The sequence below is a fragment of the Hippopotamus amphibius genome, chromosome 7, assembly GCF_030028045.1.
Source record: "Hippopotamus amphibius kiboko isolate mHipAmp2 chromosome 7, mHipAmp2.hap2, whole genome shotgun sequence".
NCBI classification, from domain to species: domain Eukaryota; kingdom Metazoa; phylum Chordata; class Mammalia; order Artiodactyla; family Hippopotamidae; genus Hippopotamus; species Hippopotamus amphibius.
Genome location: NC_080192.1, coordinates 69,223,071 through 69,241,755, shown reverse-complemented (window position 1 = coordinate 69,241,755; position 18,685 = coordinate 69,223,071). Strand labels below are relative to the sequence as shown.

At 47.9% G+C, this 18,685-nt stretch overlaps 1 protein-coding gene across 2 annotated transcripts in view; it reads right to left on the bottom strand.

Moving 5' to 3' along the window:
• Positions 1-286: 286 nt before the first annotated feature.
• TCF7L1 (transcription factor 7 like 1) overlaps positions 287-18,685 on the bottom strand; it is a 174,563-nt gene continuing 156,164 nt past the window's right edge. For both annotated transcript variants that reach the window (XM_057742110.1, XM_057742111.1), the window contains 8 exons: positions 7,900-8,032; positions 6,594-6,696; positions 6,199-6,282; positions 5,316-5,459; positions 4,433-4,592; positions 4,241-4,348; positions 3,302-3,377; positions 287-1,662 (listed from right to left, as the gene is read on the bottom strand). In XM_057742110.1, the coding sequence (XP_057598093.1) occupies positions 1,229-1,662; positions 3,302-3,377; positions 4,241-4,348; positions 4,433-4,592; positions 5,316-5,459; positions 6,199-6,282; positions 6,594-6,696; positions 7,900-8,032 (1,242 nt within the window). In that variant the 3' untranslated portion in view covers positions 287-1,228. The remainder of the gene's footprint in view (positions 1,663-3,301; positions 3,378-4,240; positions 4,349-4,432; positions 4,593-5,315; positions 5,460-6,198; positions 6,283-6,593; positions 6,697-7,899; positions 8,033-18,685) is intronic.

Genomic DNA, 18,685 nt, shown 5'->3' with positions numbered 1-18,685 from the left:
ATATATGCAAAGCAACCCAAGGACACCCCTCCCATCTTGGCAATTACAAGACAAAAGGAAAATAAAAAGATTCACCCCTTTGGATCTCAGTAATCTATACTGACTAGCCTGTGCCCGTTCGAGGCTGGAAACTGGGTTGGATTTTTCTTGTCGTGCCAGGCATAATTTATATCCCATTGCAGTAAGCGGCATTCCTCCTTTGGACATCTGCAAAAATCTTGCACAGGGCTTGGTGTGAGGAGGGGACTTGATTCAACAAAAGGACTAAAATACTCAGAAAAGGTCTTGCAACTGCAATTTTATTTTCTTTTGTGAAAATAAACAACTGGGAGTTTAAATTGCTCCAAAAAATCCCCCATAAAAATGAAAAGAAATACACACAGAAGAAGCATGTGAGGTGATGGGAGAGGGAGGAGGGTCTTTAGAGCTTTGGCCGATCGTGCTAGCACGGACCCAGGTGACAGGCGCCAGACCTCAGAGCCAGGTCCCGTCTGCCACACCAGGGCTGTGAGGGGGCATCTCGACTGGTAAGAGGGTGGAACACAGGCTTCTTCGCTGAGGAAGTGGCAGGCACCTTGAGTCCCTTTAAATGCAGGGAGGAACCACTGCAGAGGACCTCTTCCCCCTACCGACAGCCAGAGGCTCGGGGGTTAGGGCCACTGGTGGAGACAAACAAGGCCAAGGTGTCTTCTCACATGGTGACAGCCTTACACTGGGCAGAGGATGAAGATGAAGGCAAGAACCCACGGAGCTGAGCAAAGGAGAAAAACGTGGGCTGAGGGAAAGGGAATGTCCAGAATGGGACGCAGATGAAGAGGCTGTGGGCTGGACGTGGCAGCAACGGCTACCACGCAGGCCGGGTAGGGGAAGCCGGGCCACTGGGGGACGATGGGAAGAGGGAGGCGGGCAGAGAGTCCGGGAGGTAGAGGCAGAGGTGCCTTCTGCCCAGGTCCATCCACCGCTGCACATACAGGAAGAACAACACACTACTTTTTCAGTTCTCGTTTGTTTAAAGATTTTTTTTTTCTTTGTTTTGTTTTTTAAAAAAGCCTTAAGATCAGCTACCGGTTACATCTACAAAATGTAAAGTGCTGCTGTTACCAGTCACTTTACAGAACAGTCCAGAGTGGTCAAATATTGACCAATAAAGTTTCCTTTTTTTTCTCTCTCTTCTGCTTCATTACTACTTGACGAGTCACGTGACAGCCTGCATAGGTCAGGGGGCAGCTTAGTGGGCAGACTTGGTGACCAAGGAAAGAGGCTGGGCCTGGAGCACGGGCAGGGCCTGGTGGGCATGGAGCGTGGCTGGGAAGGAAGGGGGGGACGTGAGCAGAGCTGTGGGCACGGAGCCCAGGGCGAGGGGCCGGGACAGCAGCGGGGGCTGGCTGCCCATCGGGCCAGAGGAGGTGGCGGCAGCCTTCGCCGACAGGAAGGCAGCCGAGTGGAGGGCCAGCTGGGCCCGGGTCTCTGGCTTGGTGGTGAGGGAGAGGGGCTGGGCTTGCTCCGAGTGGGTGGCGGCCGGGGCAGCCGGGGAGGCCAAGGCCGCGGAGGGGGTGGCTGGGGAGTCCAGCATGCTGCCGTGGGAGGAGGCAGGGCTGTCGCAGGGCTTCTCCGGGGGCAGGTACTGGACACATGGCTTCTTGCTTTTGGAGGCCAGAGCACCTAGGGGGAAAAAAAAAAAACGCAAGAAAGAGTTAGCCGCGAGGAGTGCCGGGTGAGGTGGAGGTTGCCGAGGAAGCCCAGCTACACACTCTGGAAACAAGAATGAGTACAGGGAGGGCCTGAAATGACGGCTGTGGCTTTCAGGACGCCCAGAGCCCAGAGAAGAGGCAATGCCAAAATGCCAACGACGCATTCAGTATCTGTCTGGAGGGAAAAGAGCTCAGCCTATCATGTCATCGTCTTCCTGCCTAAATCTCATCATTCTGGGGATGGATCTCCACTCCATTTGCTTTATTTTTATTTTTTAATGAATGAATGAATGAATGAATTATCTTTGGCTGCATTGGATCTTTGTGGCTGTGCAAGGGTTTTCTCTAGTTGTGGCGAGTGGGGGCTACTCTTCATTGCGGTGCGAGGGCTTCTCAGTGTGGTGGCTTCTCTTGTTGCAGAGCACCGGCTCTAGGCACGCGAGCTTCAGTAGTGGCAGCACGTGGGCTCAGCAGTTGTGGCTTATGAGCTTAGTTGCTCTGCGGCATGTGGGATCTTCCTGGCCCAGGGATCGAACCTGTGGCCCCTGCATTTGCAGGAAGATTCTTAACCACTGCACCACCAGGGAAACCCTCCATTTGCTTTAAAATCTTTGGTTTATGGTCCTGTCAGAGATAGCATAGTACCTGCTAAGCAGCATGGTATACAGTGGATTTTGCATCATGTATTGATATAGAGTTAACTTAAATGTACTCCTATGGCGATGAATACACAAATTATACAGATATTAGAAAGATAGGAAAGGAGATGGAAAAAAAGATGATAAAAAGCACTTCAGGAAAATTCCCTGGCAGTCCAGTGGTTAGGACTCCATGCTTCCACTGCAGGGGGCATGGGTTCGATCCCTGGTCAGGGAACTAAGATCCCACAAGCCGCGTGGTGTGGAAGAAAAAACAAAGACAAAACCAAAACCAAACAAACAAACCCACTTTAGATGGAACTAAACAAGTTCTACGCTGTCCTGGAGTGAGCATGAGATGAGAGGCTTGGCTAAAATACTGGTCACGGTGTGAGCATCTCTGTGCTGGGTGTGATTCTGGTGTAAAAAGATACAGTACATATTTGTGGCACAAAGGGGCCCCCCTAATCCAAGCAAACGATTATTTCTGATATTCAACCAAGCAAACATTGTAGGAAAACCAGATTCTATTGGATTCACTGAAAGGTGGTATATTAATCTATAACGGGCCGCCTTCCTAAGGGAATTTCAAGGGTCATTTCAGTGACATTCAGTTCTTACCTTGTGCATTGATTTTAGAACCTAACCCTCAAATAAGACGCAACTCAACTAAACTGAAAAGCGCCTTCCAAGTGACAAAGTGCTAGACCAAGTCCTACCTCCACCATTGAACAAGCAGAGTGACTGGGAAAATCCTTCCACTCTTCTGAGCCTCTTAACTGATCACCTCCCAAAACGGGATAATAATAGCACCCCCTTGAGTGTACATGAGGCCGATGCCTTGAAAATGGCAGCTATTATAATACAGGATTGACACTGTGCCCATCAGAGACCCAGGTACAAGGCACCAGCAGGTGTAGCTGAGACAGTGGGAAAAAGAAGTGAAGATGCAGGGCCCTCCTGAAGACTCACCGTCTGCCTCCTGGGCTTGCTGCTGGGACTGGGTCTGGGACAGCTGCTTTTCTCGCTTCCTCTTCTTTTTCTTACCCTGAAAGATATGGCCAAAGGAAGAGATAACCAGAGACAGAATAACCGGCTTTTCTGGGGGACTCCCCACTACGAAGCAGGGAGAAAGGACATCGACTGTACTGGGCGCTCAGATCACACTCCGCACAGCGGCCTCACAAGGAGGCAGAGTGAGCCTTCCTGGAAGGCTGCCTCCCTGCCCTACGGATCCCTCCCCTCCCTCTCGGGCATCCTGGATTTCTCGGAAGGCCTCATTCTTTCCCTTCAGAATCACTTTCCCATTTCTCTCCCTAGAACGGCGTGAGGTTCCCGATCTTTTCTGAGGGGTCCTGGGTCTCCCTGAGAATCTAACGCAGCTGTGAAGCCTCTTAGCAGAAAGAAAGCAAGTAAGAGCATACAACCAGGGACTTCCCTGGTGGTCCAGTGGTTAGGACTCTGCGCGTTCACGGCTGAGGGTGCGGGTTCGATCCCCGGTTGGGGAACTAAGATCCCACGTGCCCCACACGGTGTAGGCGGGTGGTGGGGGGCTGGGAAGAAAGAACAAAGATACAAAAACCTGCCCGGTTTCAGGGAGTTATCAGAAACGCGGATGGGAACCCTTGGCCAGAGACACGGACCACAGAGCTAGCACACGGCTCACACTGCACCCCGAATGAGGGAACGAAAGGCTGAGTCCACGTCCCGTGGGACAGGCACCAATTCCAGCCTGTCCTCAGGACACCAGAACCATGGCCCTGCTGCCCTCCTGAGAATTAAAGTGCCGTCGTCACTGCTAGAGAAACAGAGACTTCTCCTTGGCCTTAAGGGTCCTCTGTCAGTGGAGAGATGCGCTCCCGCCCCTCTTCCTCTCGCAGAGGGGCTCCTGGGGTCCGAGCGGGCACGTACGTAGTTGTCCCGCGCTGACCAGGTCGGGTAGAGCTGCGAGTGAAGCTGCCGCTCCTTCCGGGCCAGTTCGTAGTACTTGGCCTGCTCTTCTCGGGACAGGTTGTGCCACTGTGGGAGAGGGGACCGGCGAGGACAGCGCGGTGAGCGCGGGGCCGCTGAGCCGCACAGCCCGAGCGCGAGGGCAGGCCTTACCTTCCTCCCCAGGATCTGGTTGATGGCGGCGCTCTCCTTCAGCGTGCACTCGGCCACCACCTTGGCCCTCATCTCCTTCATGTATAACATGAAGGCATTAAGAGGCTTCTTCACGTGGGGTTTCTTTTCTTCCTCTTTTTTCACCGTGACGGGCGATTTCCTGGGAAGTCACAAGGCTGTAGGTTAGCTGGTGTCAGCTGTCATCTCTCAAGGAGGCTAAGGGCTGCCTGCCTCTGGGGAGGGCGGATGAGCCACTTGGCTGGTAACGCAAGTGGCCTGGGGCTGCTTTTATTGCCTGAGCACCCCGTTCCTAGCCTTTAACTGAACTCTGGCCACATTCTAGGAAAGGACAACTTCCTGGGGAAGGAGCAGAGGGTGGCGGTGAGAGCTGGGATGCACTGGCCCCAGGGGAGGAGGAGGAGGGGGCAGGGCACTGTAGGCAGAAACAGAGGGCGGGGCTCTCCTTGGCCACGGGGCACTGACCTTGGCTTTCCCGCCATCTCTATGGCACAGGGGACAAGGCACGGGCCTTGGTGCTGGGCTCAGCTCCGAGTCAGCTGTGTGACCTTGAGAAAATTCTCCTTTCTGGGGCCTTACAACTTTCAAGTGTATAGGGAGGGCGGGGAAGGAAACTAAAAGCCCTCTCAGGTTCCCTCTCAGCCTCAAAGTCCTGATTGTAAACTGTCCTTAATGTGAGAAGAGATGCACGGTGTCTCTGAGAGGATGGGAAGTCCGGGGGACCGAGGGAACAGTTCCCAAGGGGGAGGGTGTGGCCGAGGGAGCTGCCGGGCCGCCAGCTGAATGCCACCAGGAGAGAAATCAACGGCACTCGCTGCTCAGAGTCTGCCCGCCCTGCCCCCCAGTCAGGCTGCCTGCTACTCACGCGCTCACGGCCGGGCTCAGGCTGGGGGGCGCCGGTTCCTGCTTGACGATGGGGGAGACGATGGCAGGGTGGGGGATCCCTGAGGTGGGCAGACCAGGATGGGCCGGAGCCACCATGTGAGGGGAGAAGCGACTGGAAACCAGGCTATGGACGTACCGGGGGAAACAAAGACAACAGAGGGATTCAGGCTGAAGGCTCGTCACCCACAGAGGATGTGGTGGCTCCCAGCCTCGACGCAGAGGCCTGCAGACACCTCTGCTGTGGCAGAGTCGCAGCAACGGAAAGCCATTCCTTGGCCTCGACAGAACGCAGTTTGGGAAACACCCAACAAACCACCACTCCCTCACAAATGCACAGGGTTCCTACATCTGGTGCTAAAAGCAGGAAGGATGAAAAGCACAAAGAGAAGATGCAGCGGGTTGGAGGCAGGGTACACGGGGAAAAGAACGGCTTATGCTGTGGGTTGCACTTCGTCATTGGTGGAAACACTGTCAGGTAGATCGGTCCCTGAGACAGAAATCCCCTTTTACTGTCCCCTGTCCTGACATCATTTTGGGAAAAATTAATCTCCTCCCAGCCACTGGCTTCAGTGTGACGTACTCAAAATGCTTCAGTGCCACAAAGCCCAACCCATGGGGGGATGTACTGGAGGGCTGACCACGAGGGCTTTGAAATGTTTCTCTTAGGGAGATGGGGCAAGAGTGAGCTGAGCCTGTGGTCTCCATCCCCACCTTATCAGAGAGGCGGGAGGAGAGGTGAGTGCCTGCCTGCTTGCTTACTGCCAAGAGAAAGCTGTGTAATGGTCGGAAACGGCAGAGACGCTGGTAGACAAACTTTCCCTGCACTGCTACTTATTGCTCACAGCCCCGGTCCCAGGACTCACCTGGACATCGAGGCGTTCATGGCGAGGGCAGGGTAGGGGTGCCGGAAGCCACCGGGAGGAAGGGAGTACATGGGCTGTCCTTGCCTATAAGCGCCAGGAGCAAGGAAATCTGGTTAGCAAATTGGCTAAAACAGGAACGTTCAGGACAGGGAAGGAGAGGGGGTTGGGAAGAAAGGATGATTAGTAAAAGGCAGGAAGTAGGAAGTTGGAAGTAAAAGTTGAGAGGATGCTGCCCTGGGGAGAGCAGGGAGGTCGGAGTCCCGGTCTTTGGTGAGAGGGTTCCGTGTGGGGGGTAGGGCATCTGCATACGGACCCCCAGGATAGGCTGGAAGTACAGAAGACAGAGCTTGGCATAAGGAAGGAGGGAGGGTAAGAAAGGCTGTGCGTTTCCTTACTGCGGGACGAGCCAGCCGAGGGGATGGGGGATGTGCCCGACAGCTCCGGGAGACAGTGGGTAATACGGAGACAGCTCCGGTGGGTGAGGGGGCCGGGGGATTCCTGCTTCCAAAGAGAGATGTGTCAGACGGTTCCCCGGTCCTACCTTAACACCTTAAAATAACATCAAACGGGAGGCTATGTCCCCAGGTGATCTGGAGCTTGGAAGGCCCTTTCTTTCATTATCCCTGCTCTCTGTCACCAGTAACTTCCAGTTGCTCACATAGGAATCGTTCAAGACACAGGCAGGAAGTCTTGCGCTGAGAGACCCAAGATGTCTCCAGAGTCATCAGCGAGAAAAGCTGCTTCATTCATGGAAAAAATAAACTTTGGGTTTCTGTTCTGCATCTGTCCTCCTTATTATCGGTAACTTGTAGTGGTTGGGATATCTTCAAAAATGCTTTGAGCCATGGCAACTCTATGGGAATTTTATGAAGACTGTGGCTCCAGATGGGATGGAGAGTTTGGGTGAGGAAGTTGAAAAAAAAAAGCCAATTCAGTCTACTACTTTACAGCTACACTTGACTGTTTACTTGAGTGTGTTCAGTTTAGGGCATAGGTTTTGGTTTAGGGAGGTACAGCCTGCAGCTGGGCTGGAGTTCAAAGTCAAAGGAGATTTTTTTTCCTTTCCAGTTTGTTTTCAAAAAAATAAATAAATATTTCTTTCTTTCTTTCTTTTTGGCTGCATTGGGTCTTTGTGGGGGCTACTCTCTGTTGCAGTACGTGGGCTTCTCATTGCGGTGTCTTCTCTTGTTGCAGAGCACAGGCTCCAGGTATGCAGGCTTCAATAACTGCAGCACATGGGCTCAGCAGTTGTGGCGCACGGGCTTAGTTGCTCCGTGGCATGTGGGATCTTTCCGGACCAGGGATGGAACCTGTGTTCCCTGCATTGGCAGGTGGATTCTTAACCCCTGCGCCACCAGGGAAGCCCCCCAATCTTAAAGTTTTGAGAGTTTGATTCCAAAGTAAAAGAAGCAGTGGCAGAGTAACACCAAATGCCCGCTGTGGGGCCAGGCCCTGTGCACTAACTCATTTAATTTCCTTTATCCTCACAATGACCCAACGACACAGAAGGGACACATAAGGCACTGATGAAAAAACTGAAAAGGCTAAAGTTAGTGAGCAAGGTCACAGACTCTTGAGAGTTGGGGACATGGTTTGAACCCAGGTTTGCCTGATTCCAGGGCTGAAAATATTCCCCGAGAAGAAAAGCCCGCCCCCACTGGAGCTCTGTACCTGGTCCGGCCTGAGCAGCAGCCAACTCACCTGTCTTTGGATCGATCTCTGGGGAGAGGTGTGTGGGAGGGGAGCCAGGGGAGAAGTGGTCGTTGCTGTAGGTGATGAGGGGCGTCAACGGATGCATGTGATGTGGGTGCTGAACAACAGGAACTTTATTAGACTGGAAGATAGAGAGAAAAACACTAGAGACAGTTGCCAAGGAGATGGAGAGCACAGGCAGACCTCAGAGATACTGCTTTATTTGCAGTAAAGTGAATCACATGAAGTTTTTGGTTTCCCAGTGCGCATATATATATATATATATATATATATATATATATATATATATTTTTTTTTTTTTTTTAATTAACTAAATTTATTTTTGGCTGCATTGGGTCTTCATTGCTGTGCGGAGGCTTTCTGTAGTTGGGGAGAGTGGGGGCTACTCTTCATTGCGATGCACAGGCTTCTTATTGCGGTGGCTTCTCTTGTTGTGGAGCATGGGCTCCAGGCCTGTGGGCTTCAGTAGTTGTGTCACTCAGGCTCAATAGTTGTGGCTCGCAGGCTCTAGAGCGCAGGCTCAGAAGTTGTGGCACATGGGCTTAGTTGCTCCGCGGCATGTGGGATCTTCCCGGACCAGGGCTTGAACCCGTGTCGCCTGTTTTGGCAGGCGGATTCTCAACCACTGTGCCACCAGGGAAGCCCATATATATATATATATATATATATAAATTTTTTTTTTTAGCTGCGCTTGGCAGCATGCGGGATCTTAGTTCCCCAACTAGGGATTGAACCCACACCCCCTGCAGTGGAAACGAGGAGTCTTAACCATTGGACTGCCAGAGAAGTCCCTCCCAGTGCATATAAAAGTTATGTTTACACTGTACTGTAGTCTGTTAAGTGTGCAATAGCATTATGCCTAAAAAAATATACATATCCTAATTAAAAATACTTTATTGTGAAAAGATGCTAACCAGCATGTGGGCCTTTAGTGAGCTGTAATCTTTTTGCTATAGTAACATCAAAGACCACACAGATCAGCATAACAAATATAATAATGATGAAAAAGTTTGGAATATTGCGAGAATTACCAAAATGTGATCTGGAGACACAAAGTGAGCAAAGGCTGTTGGAAAAATGATGCCGACAGACATGCCGGATGCCAGACTGCTACAAACCTTCAATTCATAAAAAACGCAATATCTGCAAAGCACAGTGAAGTGAAGCGCAATAAAACGTGGTATGCCTGAAAAAACCTGTGGTTATTTACTGAGTCGAATATGTACCAGGTATTTTCCATGCAACATCTCATTCAGCCCTCGAAGGGTACTTGAGAGAAAGCAGCAGTCTATACAGCAGAGAAAGAACCAACAGAATCAGAGGAAGGATTACACCCGCCCTCCTATGTGCCCTCTTCAGACAGCCCACCATTACTCACTTCATGTGTGCTGTGTGGAGCTAAATGCTACAGGCTGCTGCATTAGGAACCGTGCTCTGTATAACCTCAGTGAATTTAGGACACATCCTTCCCTTTTCAGTTTTTTTTTCTTTCTTTTTCTTTTTGGCCGCACTGTGCTGTAGGCGGGCTCTTAGTTCCCAGACTAGGGATCAAACCCGTGCCCCCAGCAATGGAAGTGCTGAGTCCTAACCACTGGACTGCCAGGGAAGTCCCTCCACAAACGCTTTCCAAATAAACTTCCTAGAAAGAGTAGCTCATGGGTTCAAGTCTGAGACTGGGAACAGAGCGGTGAGGGAATTGTCACCATTAGACCTCATATAACCCGTTGCCATGTTCAGGGTTTACAGACACCACCAAGAGCACTTAAAACGTTTCTCCCTGGAGAGTTTCAAACACTCTGCTGACCTAATAACTACATTTCATTTAAAACACCAGCGCGTGTAAGGAGCACGTTTTACATAACTGTTAAGAAAGCAAAAACGCTGGCATGTCACCAACACAACCCGATTTCAGAAATGTCAAGAAAGGGAAAAAACTTGTGTGTCCTGGAATTAGTAAACTGAATTAATTTTTAGTTGTTTTAACATACTCTGACTTAACAATAAGGATTTTTATTACAAAAATGGCTCCCACCCTTATTATAACCTAGCAAGGAAGCTATGATTGTCTTCACGTGAGGAGTGAGGAAAGTGAGTAAGGAAAGACTGAGCGACTGAGCCTGAATCACAGAGCTAGTCAGTGGCAGAACTGGATCCCTATCAGCCCTTTAAGTCCTAACAACAAACCAGGGTGTCTTCTCTTGCACTCCCTGCCACCCCGACAGCCTAATCAAAACATGTCAGAGAAAGGACTGACATACATTTTTTTTTTGGATAATAAGGTAAATGAGTTACAAGTGGAGAAGAGATTTATTAAAAAAGAGGATGATGATTTGGTGGTATCTCAGGGGCCAGAATTCCAAAATGCTGTCTTTCCAGGTGAATATTTCATTTCATAGATTCCACGAGCCCCTTTTGCCTTTTACTCGGTGCCCCTTTGGTGTTCATCACGCAAGCTACTCCTAGGTATTCGTGTGCTGACACTAATCTTGTTCCATTTTCAGTAGGCTAAGCAGAGATGAGAGGCAGAGTCCTGGTGCAAAGCCCTCAACCCAGGGGTCCGGCTCCCAGACCCTTAAAAGTGAGAGCGAGAATTCAGACGGTTCATAGCCACAACCAGTAGGTGGCGCTGGCACACAGCTGGGCCCTGCTGATACCTCGCCTTCAACAACGTGCTGTCACCTCCCTCAATGGGCTCGGTTGACCTTGCGCAATAAATTCTAAAATTATTTTCTTCTTACTGTTTTCACCTGTTGCCTTACTGGCTTTTGCAGAGGACTCCAAGTACATGAACATATAGCACAAATAAGAGTATAAAAGATTATTTTAAGGTCAGACTTCTAGGACTATATACATACAACATTGCAAAGCAACTATACCCCCTCCCCCCCAAAAAACAGATTTCTAGGATCCTGATGCAACTAAATGACGCACTGAGGTCTCCTGGAAACAGCTTTGTCTAAAGGGCAAGTTTTAGTATCATAAAAGCAATAGAATGATTACTAAAGTGATAGTAAATGATAAAAGAATTACATAGAATGATTACAATTTTTAAAAAACATATCAATTCTATGATTAAAAAAAAAAGACTAGAAGCACACCAAAATGTAAACGGTAGGTATATTTGACTGGTGGGGCTATAGGTGATTTTGGTGGTTTTTTTTTTTCTTCTGTGTTCCAATAAAATTTTATTTATCAAAACAGAGGGAAGGCAAATTTAGCCAGCAAGCTGTAGTCTGCCATTCCTTGTCCTAGGCCAGTCCTGACTCAAGGTTTTCATAAAGATTTTATAAGTTTCTATGTGACAATAGCTTTTCTTTTCTTTTTCTTAAAATTTTTAAAAAATTTCCTTATTTTTTTATTTTTTACAATAAACTGCATATATTTAGAGTGTACAATTTGGTAGCCCAATCTCCCAATTCCTTTCCCCCCTCAACCCTCCCCGCTTTCCCCACTTGGTGTCCATATGTTTGTTCTCTACTGGTGTTTTTTTGGTTTGTTTCCCTTTCTGTATTCTCCAACTTTAATTATTACCTACTTAAAAATATACTTATGATGAACACAAATTTCCTAAGAAAGAAAAACAAACTATATTATAAAACATTTATAAAACACAATTACACACACACACACACACACACACAAAACCCAACAAAAAACCCCACAATCACATTAGCTTAGCCCAGTCACTATTGTCATTTTGGCATATCTCCATTTATTTATTTATTTAGGCCGCACTGCACAGCACGTGGGATCTTAGTTCCCTGACCAGGGATCAAACCCATGCCCCCTGCAATGGAAGTGCAGAGTCTTAACCACTGGACCACAAGGGAAGTCCCTCTCTATTCATTTAGACTTCTTGTGCATCTGTTTTTTATTTACATCATTTATAGACACCTTTCTCTCTCTCTCTCTTTTCTTTTTTCATTTTTGGCCATGCTGTGTCGCTTGCGGGGTTTTAGTTCCCCGACCAGGGATTGAACCCAGGCCACGGCAGTGAAAGCGCCGAGTCCTAACCACTGGACCGACACGGAACTCCCAATAGCCACCTTTCTTTTAAGTTAAAATTTTCAGCTCTACTGAGATATAATTGACAAATAAGATTGTCATATATTTCACGTGTACTATGTGATGACTGGCTGTATGTACACAGAGCCGTCTTAAAATACTTAATGTTACTATGAAATCCCCACTGGCATGCGCTGTTGAGTTTGGCTTCATCAGAAACTGGCAAACAGCACCGAATGGGTGGCAGTTAAGTACAAAGCAGGGATGTGTGGGTTATATTAGAAACTGCAGGTCTCCTCACTTCAACATTCCATGAGTTATTACTGATTCCATTAGGTGGCGTCATTGTCTAGAAAATGGACTGGAAGGTGGTGGGTTCACAGAAGGAAAGAGGAAGGTAGACTTCTCCTTGGTCAGGCTGGGAAGATGCAGCCTCTGGGACTGATGAGGAGAAATCGCTCTCCTTAGGGCTGCCTCGAGGAAAGTTCTCCTTGAAGGCTACCATCCCAAGAAAAGTTCCCTCTTTTTTTGCTCCTGGGCTGCCTCCAGGGGCAGGAAGTCTGCAGCATAAACCCAAGGCCAAGGGTAGGAATGTTGAAAACCACTGCACACCTCTCAGTGGACAGCCCGCTGTACAGTACAAAGTGCGCGCCCAAGCCAGGGCACAGATGTTCCCTAGGCGAGGTAGCCGAGTTCAGTTTTATTCAAAGAAGAGCATCTCAGAGCCACCTTGGACCTGAATCCTTCCATCCCATCACGCACATGCAACCCTTTCCCAGCTCAAGTGTTTCTCATCTATTTCAGTCTGTTTCTAGAGTTGGTCCAAGCCAAAGTTCTCCTTGAAACTCCTGGTCCAGAGCAAGCGATGCATCCTCTCTTCTACTGTTCATGACTTTCTTCCAAGCTCGAAGTAAAGCCAACACTCCAGCACAGACGAACCAGCCACCTCTCCACGCACCACCCTTCCATGAGGCCCTGCCACGCTTCTCTGGCTGCTTCTCTCAGTGACCAGTTTGAGGCCTTCACAAAGCCTCCTGCCTCCCAGTGTTCAGTTCCTATCTTCTTTTCTTCCTGATCTGAATTAAAGATCCTCAGAGCTGCACTGGGTCACTAACTGTACCTGATTTTATGTGTTTAAGAAATATGCTCTGTCCATAATCAATCATCTGTTTACTGATTGAGGAAGTCTTCTCTTTTATGGGGCCAGAACTGTTTTCAAGAGACTATGCTTAAATGTAGGACTTGGGGTCGGGGAGGAAGCTGGAATTGTTCCTAAAATATCAGTCTACTCACAGCGGTGTATTTACATATAATAGAAGCAGGGGCAAATAGGAACTTAATTAAAGTTCAGGGAAGAAAACTCCAATTCTCTCTGTGTGTACACACACACACATACCAGTCTCTAACAAATACTACTCTAAAGGCAAAATGTAAGCTCTTTGCCAATTCTGTCATCATATCCATTAAAGGAAGGAAATCTGAACATATGAGTATATCTCCTATACAGAATTTTCCCCCATTGAGAGAAATGGAAATTCACTCTTACGTATTGGGTAAATGTTTGTGGCGACCATCTACACAGCAGGCACCGAGTTGGGCAACCAAAGGGCTGGAGGCCAACAGAGCAGAGATGGAAAGAACCTGAGTCTCTGATGACGTGGCTGATCTAAATGCAGAAAATACGGACCACGACAAGTGTTTATGCTGCATCTACTAGCTGCCAGGCACTGTTCTAGGTCTCGTGAACGCACTAGAGAATCTTGTCTATTTAGACAAAAATACCTATCCTTGTGGTACGTATGTTCTAATCGGAGAGACAGACAATAAGTCAAATAAATAAATAACTAAAATATTAGATAGTGATACATGCTAACGAGAAAAACCAAGTCAGGAACAGCAGATAAGAAGTGAGGTGGGTGGGACTTCCCTGGTGGCGCAGTGGTTAAGAATCTGCCTGCCAATGCAGGGAACATGGGTTCGAGCCCTGGTCCGGGAAGATCCCACGTGCTGTGGAGCAACTAAGCCCGTGTGCCACAACTACTGAGCCCACATGCCGCAACTACTGAAGCCCATACACCTAGAGCCTGTGCTCCACAAGAGAGGCCACTGCAGTGAGAAGCCCGAGCACCACAACAAAGAGTAGCCCCCACTCGCTGCAACTAGAGAAAGCCCAGCAATGAAGACCCAACGCAGCCAATGAATAAATTAATTTTAAAAATCCATTAAAACAAAAAAAGAAGTGAGACGGGTGTAGGTTATAATTTACACAGGCTGACCAACGAATGCCTCAATGAGAAAATGACCTTTTTCTTGAGAAAATGACTTTTGAATGAATAGACAAAGGCAGCAGGGATGGGATGTGTGGGCATGAGAAGGACGGGCGTTTGGCAGAAGGCACCAGCTCAGTGCCTCTGAGGTGGACAGGATGCTCGGAGTGTTTGAGGAGCCTCAAGGAAGCCAGTGGACTGGAGCACAGAGAAGGAAATGACGGGATGAGAGCCTATAGTAACATACTAACAGATGTTCTCTGAGCTCCTCACAGGCAGCAAGCAGTGCGCTGCAGGCTCTGAAAGATGTGAAGTGGTTTTCTTTTTTTTTTTTTGCTTTTTGGCTGCACCGTGCGGCTTGCAGGATCTTACTTCCCCAATCAGGGATTGAACCCATGCCCTCTGCAGTGGAAGTGCTGAGCCCTAACCACTGGACTGCCAGGAAATTGCCAAGGAAGATGTGAAGAGAAATCCAGGGTCTCTGTAGGGCAGCAGCAGAGAGAAAATGCTGCAGGGGATTAGAATGTGCTTCAGGTCCTTCTTGGAAACAGCGGTACATTTCTGAGGTCTTTGCAAATTGGACTGGGCACAAAATTCTTTGAATAAATCTTTCCTTATCAAAACTCTCCCTTTTATACTGTTTGCTGGCATTAAAGGCAGCAAAAGAGAACCCTGAGTTTACCTTTATTTTTGTTCCTTTGACACTGGCCTTTTCCTCACTACATAGATGCTTGTAGGAAAAAAAAAATTAAACCCCTACAATTCAGACTGTTGCCAGGATGTGTCTAGGTAAAGGTCGATTTTCATTTACTTTGTAGAAAATTCAGGTGAGCACTTTCAAGCTATACACTAGAAGTTTGTATTTTTATGTATGTATGTATGTATTTATTTATGTATGTATGTATTTATTTATTTAATTTCTGCGCTGTGTGCCTTGTGGGATCTTAGTTCCCTGACCAGGGACTGAACCCACACCCCCTTGCAGTGGAAGCTCGGAGTCCTAACCACTGGACCGCCAGGGAAGACCCTAGTTTTTGTTTTTAAAGCCCAGTTTCACTTTCTTCTCTTACTGTCTGTTGTCTTTATTGGCTGTGTGGTCTCCTCTTCAGGAATGCTATTTGTAGGCTGATTTTTTAGTTTCTCTCCTCTCTCTGTCATCATCTTTTTCATCTGTGTCATCAGTGCATGGACTTAACTTGCCACAATGTACATTCTGCTCTACACTAAGAGTATCGAGCTGGGAGACACAAGTGACGTTTCCCCAAAAGCTGAATCTCAGTAGCAGAAACTAATAAAGGAATGATGGAGGTATACAATCACCAGCGCCTGCCATGAATCATGCGTGCAAGTTTGACGAGAAACAGGGCATTTATGCAGCTTCAAAGCCTCTCCCTCCAGAGCGCTTATTAATTACAAAGGGAAAGAGGAACCTCACAGAGGAAACACACATCAGGCACCACCTTAATCAAATGATCAAAGCCAACACCGCCGACACCGAGGACAAGTGGACATCGTAGGCATGCCTCCTGATGGGCACGGAGAGGGGCACATCAGTGCGGTGGTGCGCTTGCCAAGGTCACACCACCCGAACCGAACCACAGGGAAACCTCAGACAAACCCAAATGGAGGGACTTTCTACAAAATAGCTGGTCTGTACTTCTCCAGAGATGTCAAGTTTAGGAAAAACAAAAGCTGAGGAACTCTGTGAGATTAAAGGAGACGAAAGGACGTGGCAACGAAATGTAATGTGTCATCCCGGGGTGAACCTGGACCAGGAAACATACACAGCTTAACAGACATTACTGGGACATTTACCAAAATCTGAATATATATTGCGGGTTAGATAATAATATGAAATGCTACTTTCTCGATTTTTATAACTGCACTGTGGTCATTGTAAGATACTATCTTTGTTCTTAAGAAATACATCTAAAGTATTTGGGAGTAAAGGGACACAATGTTTTCAACTTACTGGCAAAATTGTTAAGAAAAACTCATATATACTCTGTGTGTGTGTGTGTGTGTGTGTGTGTGACACACACACACAGGGAGAGAGAGAGTGCGAGGGGTAGGGCAAGTGATGGGGCATAATTTCTGTATCTGAATAAAAAGCATATGGACGTTCATTGTATTATTCTTGCAATTTTTCTGGAAGTTTAAACTTATATTCAAATAAAAAGTGAATACTGTGTAGTAGGAATTGAAATCAGTACTGGAGGTAGAATGAAGAAGCAACAGACTATACGATGAGCTTTGGAGTTTTGGGGTCTACACGGGTATATTTATGAGAAGATGGAGAAACTGTACAATTTAAAAAGGGAAGCTTCGATGAACTTTTTAAATTGAGGACTGGCATGCTCAGCAAAGTCGGGCTTCTCAGCTCAAGGCCGGAGCAGTGAGACAGCCACCCTTTAGGAGGGCTTCCAGGCCCTGCCTTGATCATCAGTCATTGGATGCAAAGCCGTGTACTTTGCTTCTGAGCGTGGCCCAAAGCTTAGCGCTAAAACAGGGTGTTCATTATGGTTAAAAGAAGCATTCGGTCATCTCCTAGAAAGCAAGTTACAGGTGCGCACACACACAGAAAAGAGGCTGAAATAAAATGCTTGTGGGTTGTGGGATTATAGGTCTTTTTCTGTGTGCTTTGGCATTTTCCCAAGTGTTCTACACACACACACACATTACTTTCCTGGTTTCAAAAATGACTTCATTATGGGCTTCCCTGGTGGTTGGGTGGTTAAGACTCCACACTTCCATTGCAGGGGGGTGTGGGTTCGATCCCTGGTCCGGGAACCAATATTCCACATGCCGTGCAGTGAGGCCAAAAAAAAAGAAAAAAACTACAAATGCTGAATGAGAAGAGGAATGAGACTCAGGGGGCAGAGAGGGGTTCAGAAGCGGACATCTGCCTTTCCCCAGATCACTGATTCTCTATCCATTCACAAATGATTCCTAAGTACCTACCCTGTGCCAGGCACTACGACAGGTGCTGGGTAAACACGTGAACAAAACAGACGAGATTCCCATCTTTGATTGGAATCCTGGAAGCACATCTCTTTGTTTCGTGTGGTTGGGCACAGCATTCCAGGGAGAGGGTGGAGGGAATGACAGGGAGAGCAGGCACGTGCGGCCATGGTGAGGGGTCTGGGTAACAGTCTACATGCAGCGATCAGACATTATTACTTAGCTTGTAGAGCTTGTTTTGCAGGCGTAAACATTCAAGTGGTAATAACACTTAACTCCATCCCCACCCTGGCCCAGTTACGGCTTGTTTATACACATTTCCCTCGCAGGCAGCTTCAACACTACATCTGACTCACTACATCTCTCCAAGTATGCAGGCTGTTTCCTTCATTTGCCCTTCTCCCAGGGCCAAACTCATCTTAAAATATTTTGCTCATGATTCCAAAAGGAATTTCATAATCAAGTATTTTCATTTTTCTAATAAAAAAGCCAGCGTCCAAACCTCCGACTACTTCCGGTAACCTGTTTACCTGCTTACGCCTTCCTGCCTAGAAATTCCTGCATCTAATACACCGGGACGGTCTCTGGCTCCTCCTTCCCTTTTGCCTCTGATTTGCGGTGAGGGCAATGATTCTCAAGCCTGGCTGCCCCTTAGAATCTTCCAGGGAGCTTAGAAAACTAAGATATCAGCCCCACCCCAGGCCAATTACATCACATCCCTGGGAGATTAGATGCTAAATGCTATAGGCTCATGATCTCTGTTACCCTTGCAATGTGTCTACTTGAGCTGGCACCTAATTCAAGCCTTCATCACCTCTTAGTCTGCTAAATAAACAGTATTTTAATTGTTCTTTCTCTCTCTTAGCAATAGCCGTGTTAGCGGTGGTGGTGGTGGTGGTGGTGGTAGTAGCAAGAAGCAGTTGTTGAAGCTTATTTTGTGCAAGGTACAATTCTACACTCATCACAATGCATGGACTCATTTTCACACAACTCTGAGGTCAAGTTCTCTTCTAATTCCCGTTTCATAGATGAGGAAACCAAGGCAAAGAGAGATGAGGTAATTTCCTGAAGCTGCACAAGTAGGAAGGGGTGGAGCTGGGATTCAAACCCACTTTATTATACAGTCCCCAACCCACGTACATCCTCCCCAGGCACCTCAGGTCTGGCTCCCACGCATGTGTGCGGGCGCGCCTGCGCGCGCACACACACACACACGTGTATCTCAAAAGTTAGAACAAGAAGCTCGGACTTGAGAATGGCGGTCTTCTCCCAATCTACGAATTTCAAGTTAAAGTTAAGGTTTTCTCCCATGAATGTTCTTTAAGTTTTTGAGGCCTGTTTCTGCTTTTCTAGGCTAGAGTTCAGAGTATGATGATATACAGCTTACTAGAAAAGGATCCATTTTGCTATCTACAATGTAATGAATCCACTGTTTCTGCTTCTCCACTTTCAGACAAAACATGAGCCCCTGCTCCACAGCAGTGCTGAGTTAATATCCGTAGAACACACACCCGCAAAGGGCTGGAGGTTTGCCTGGCAGT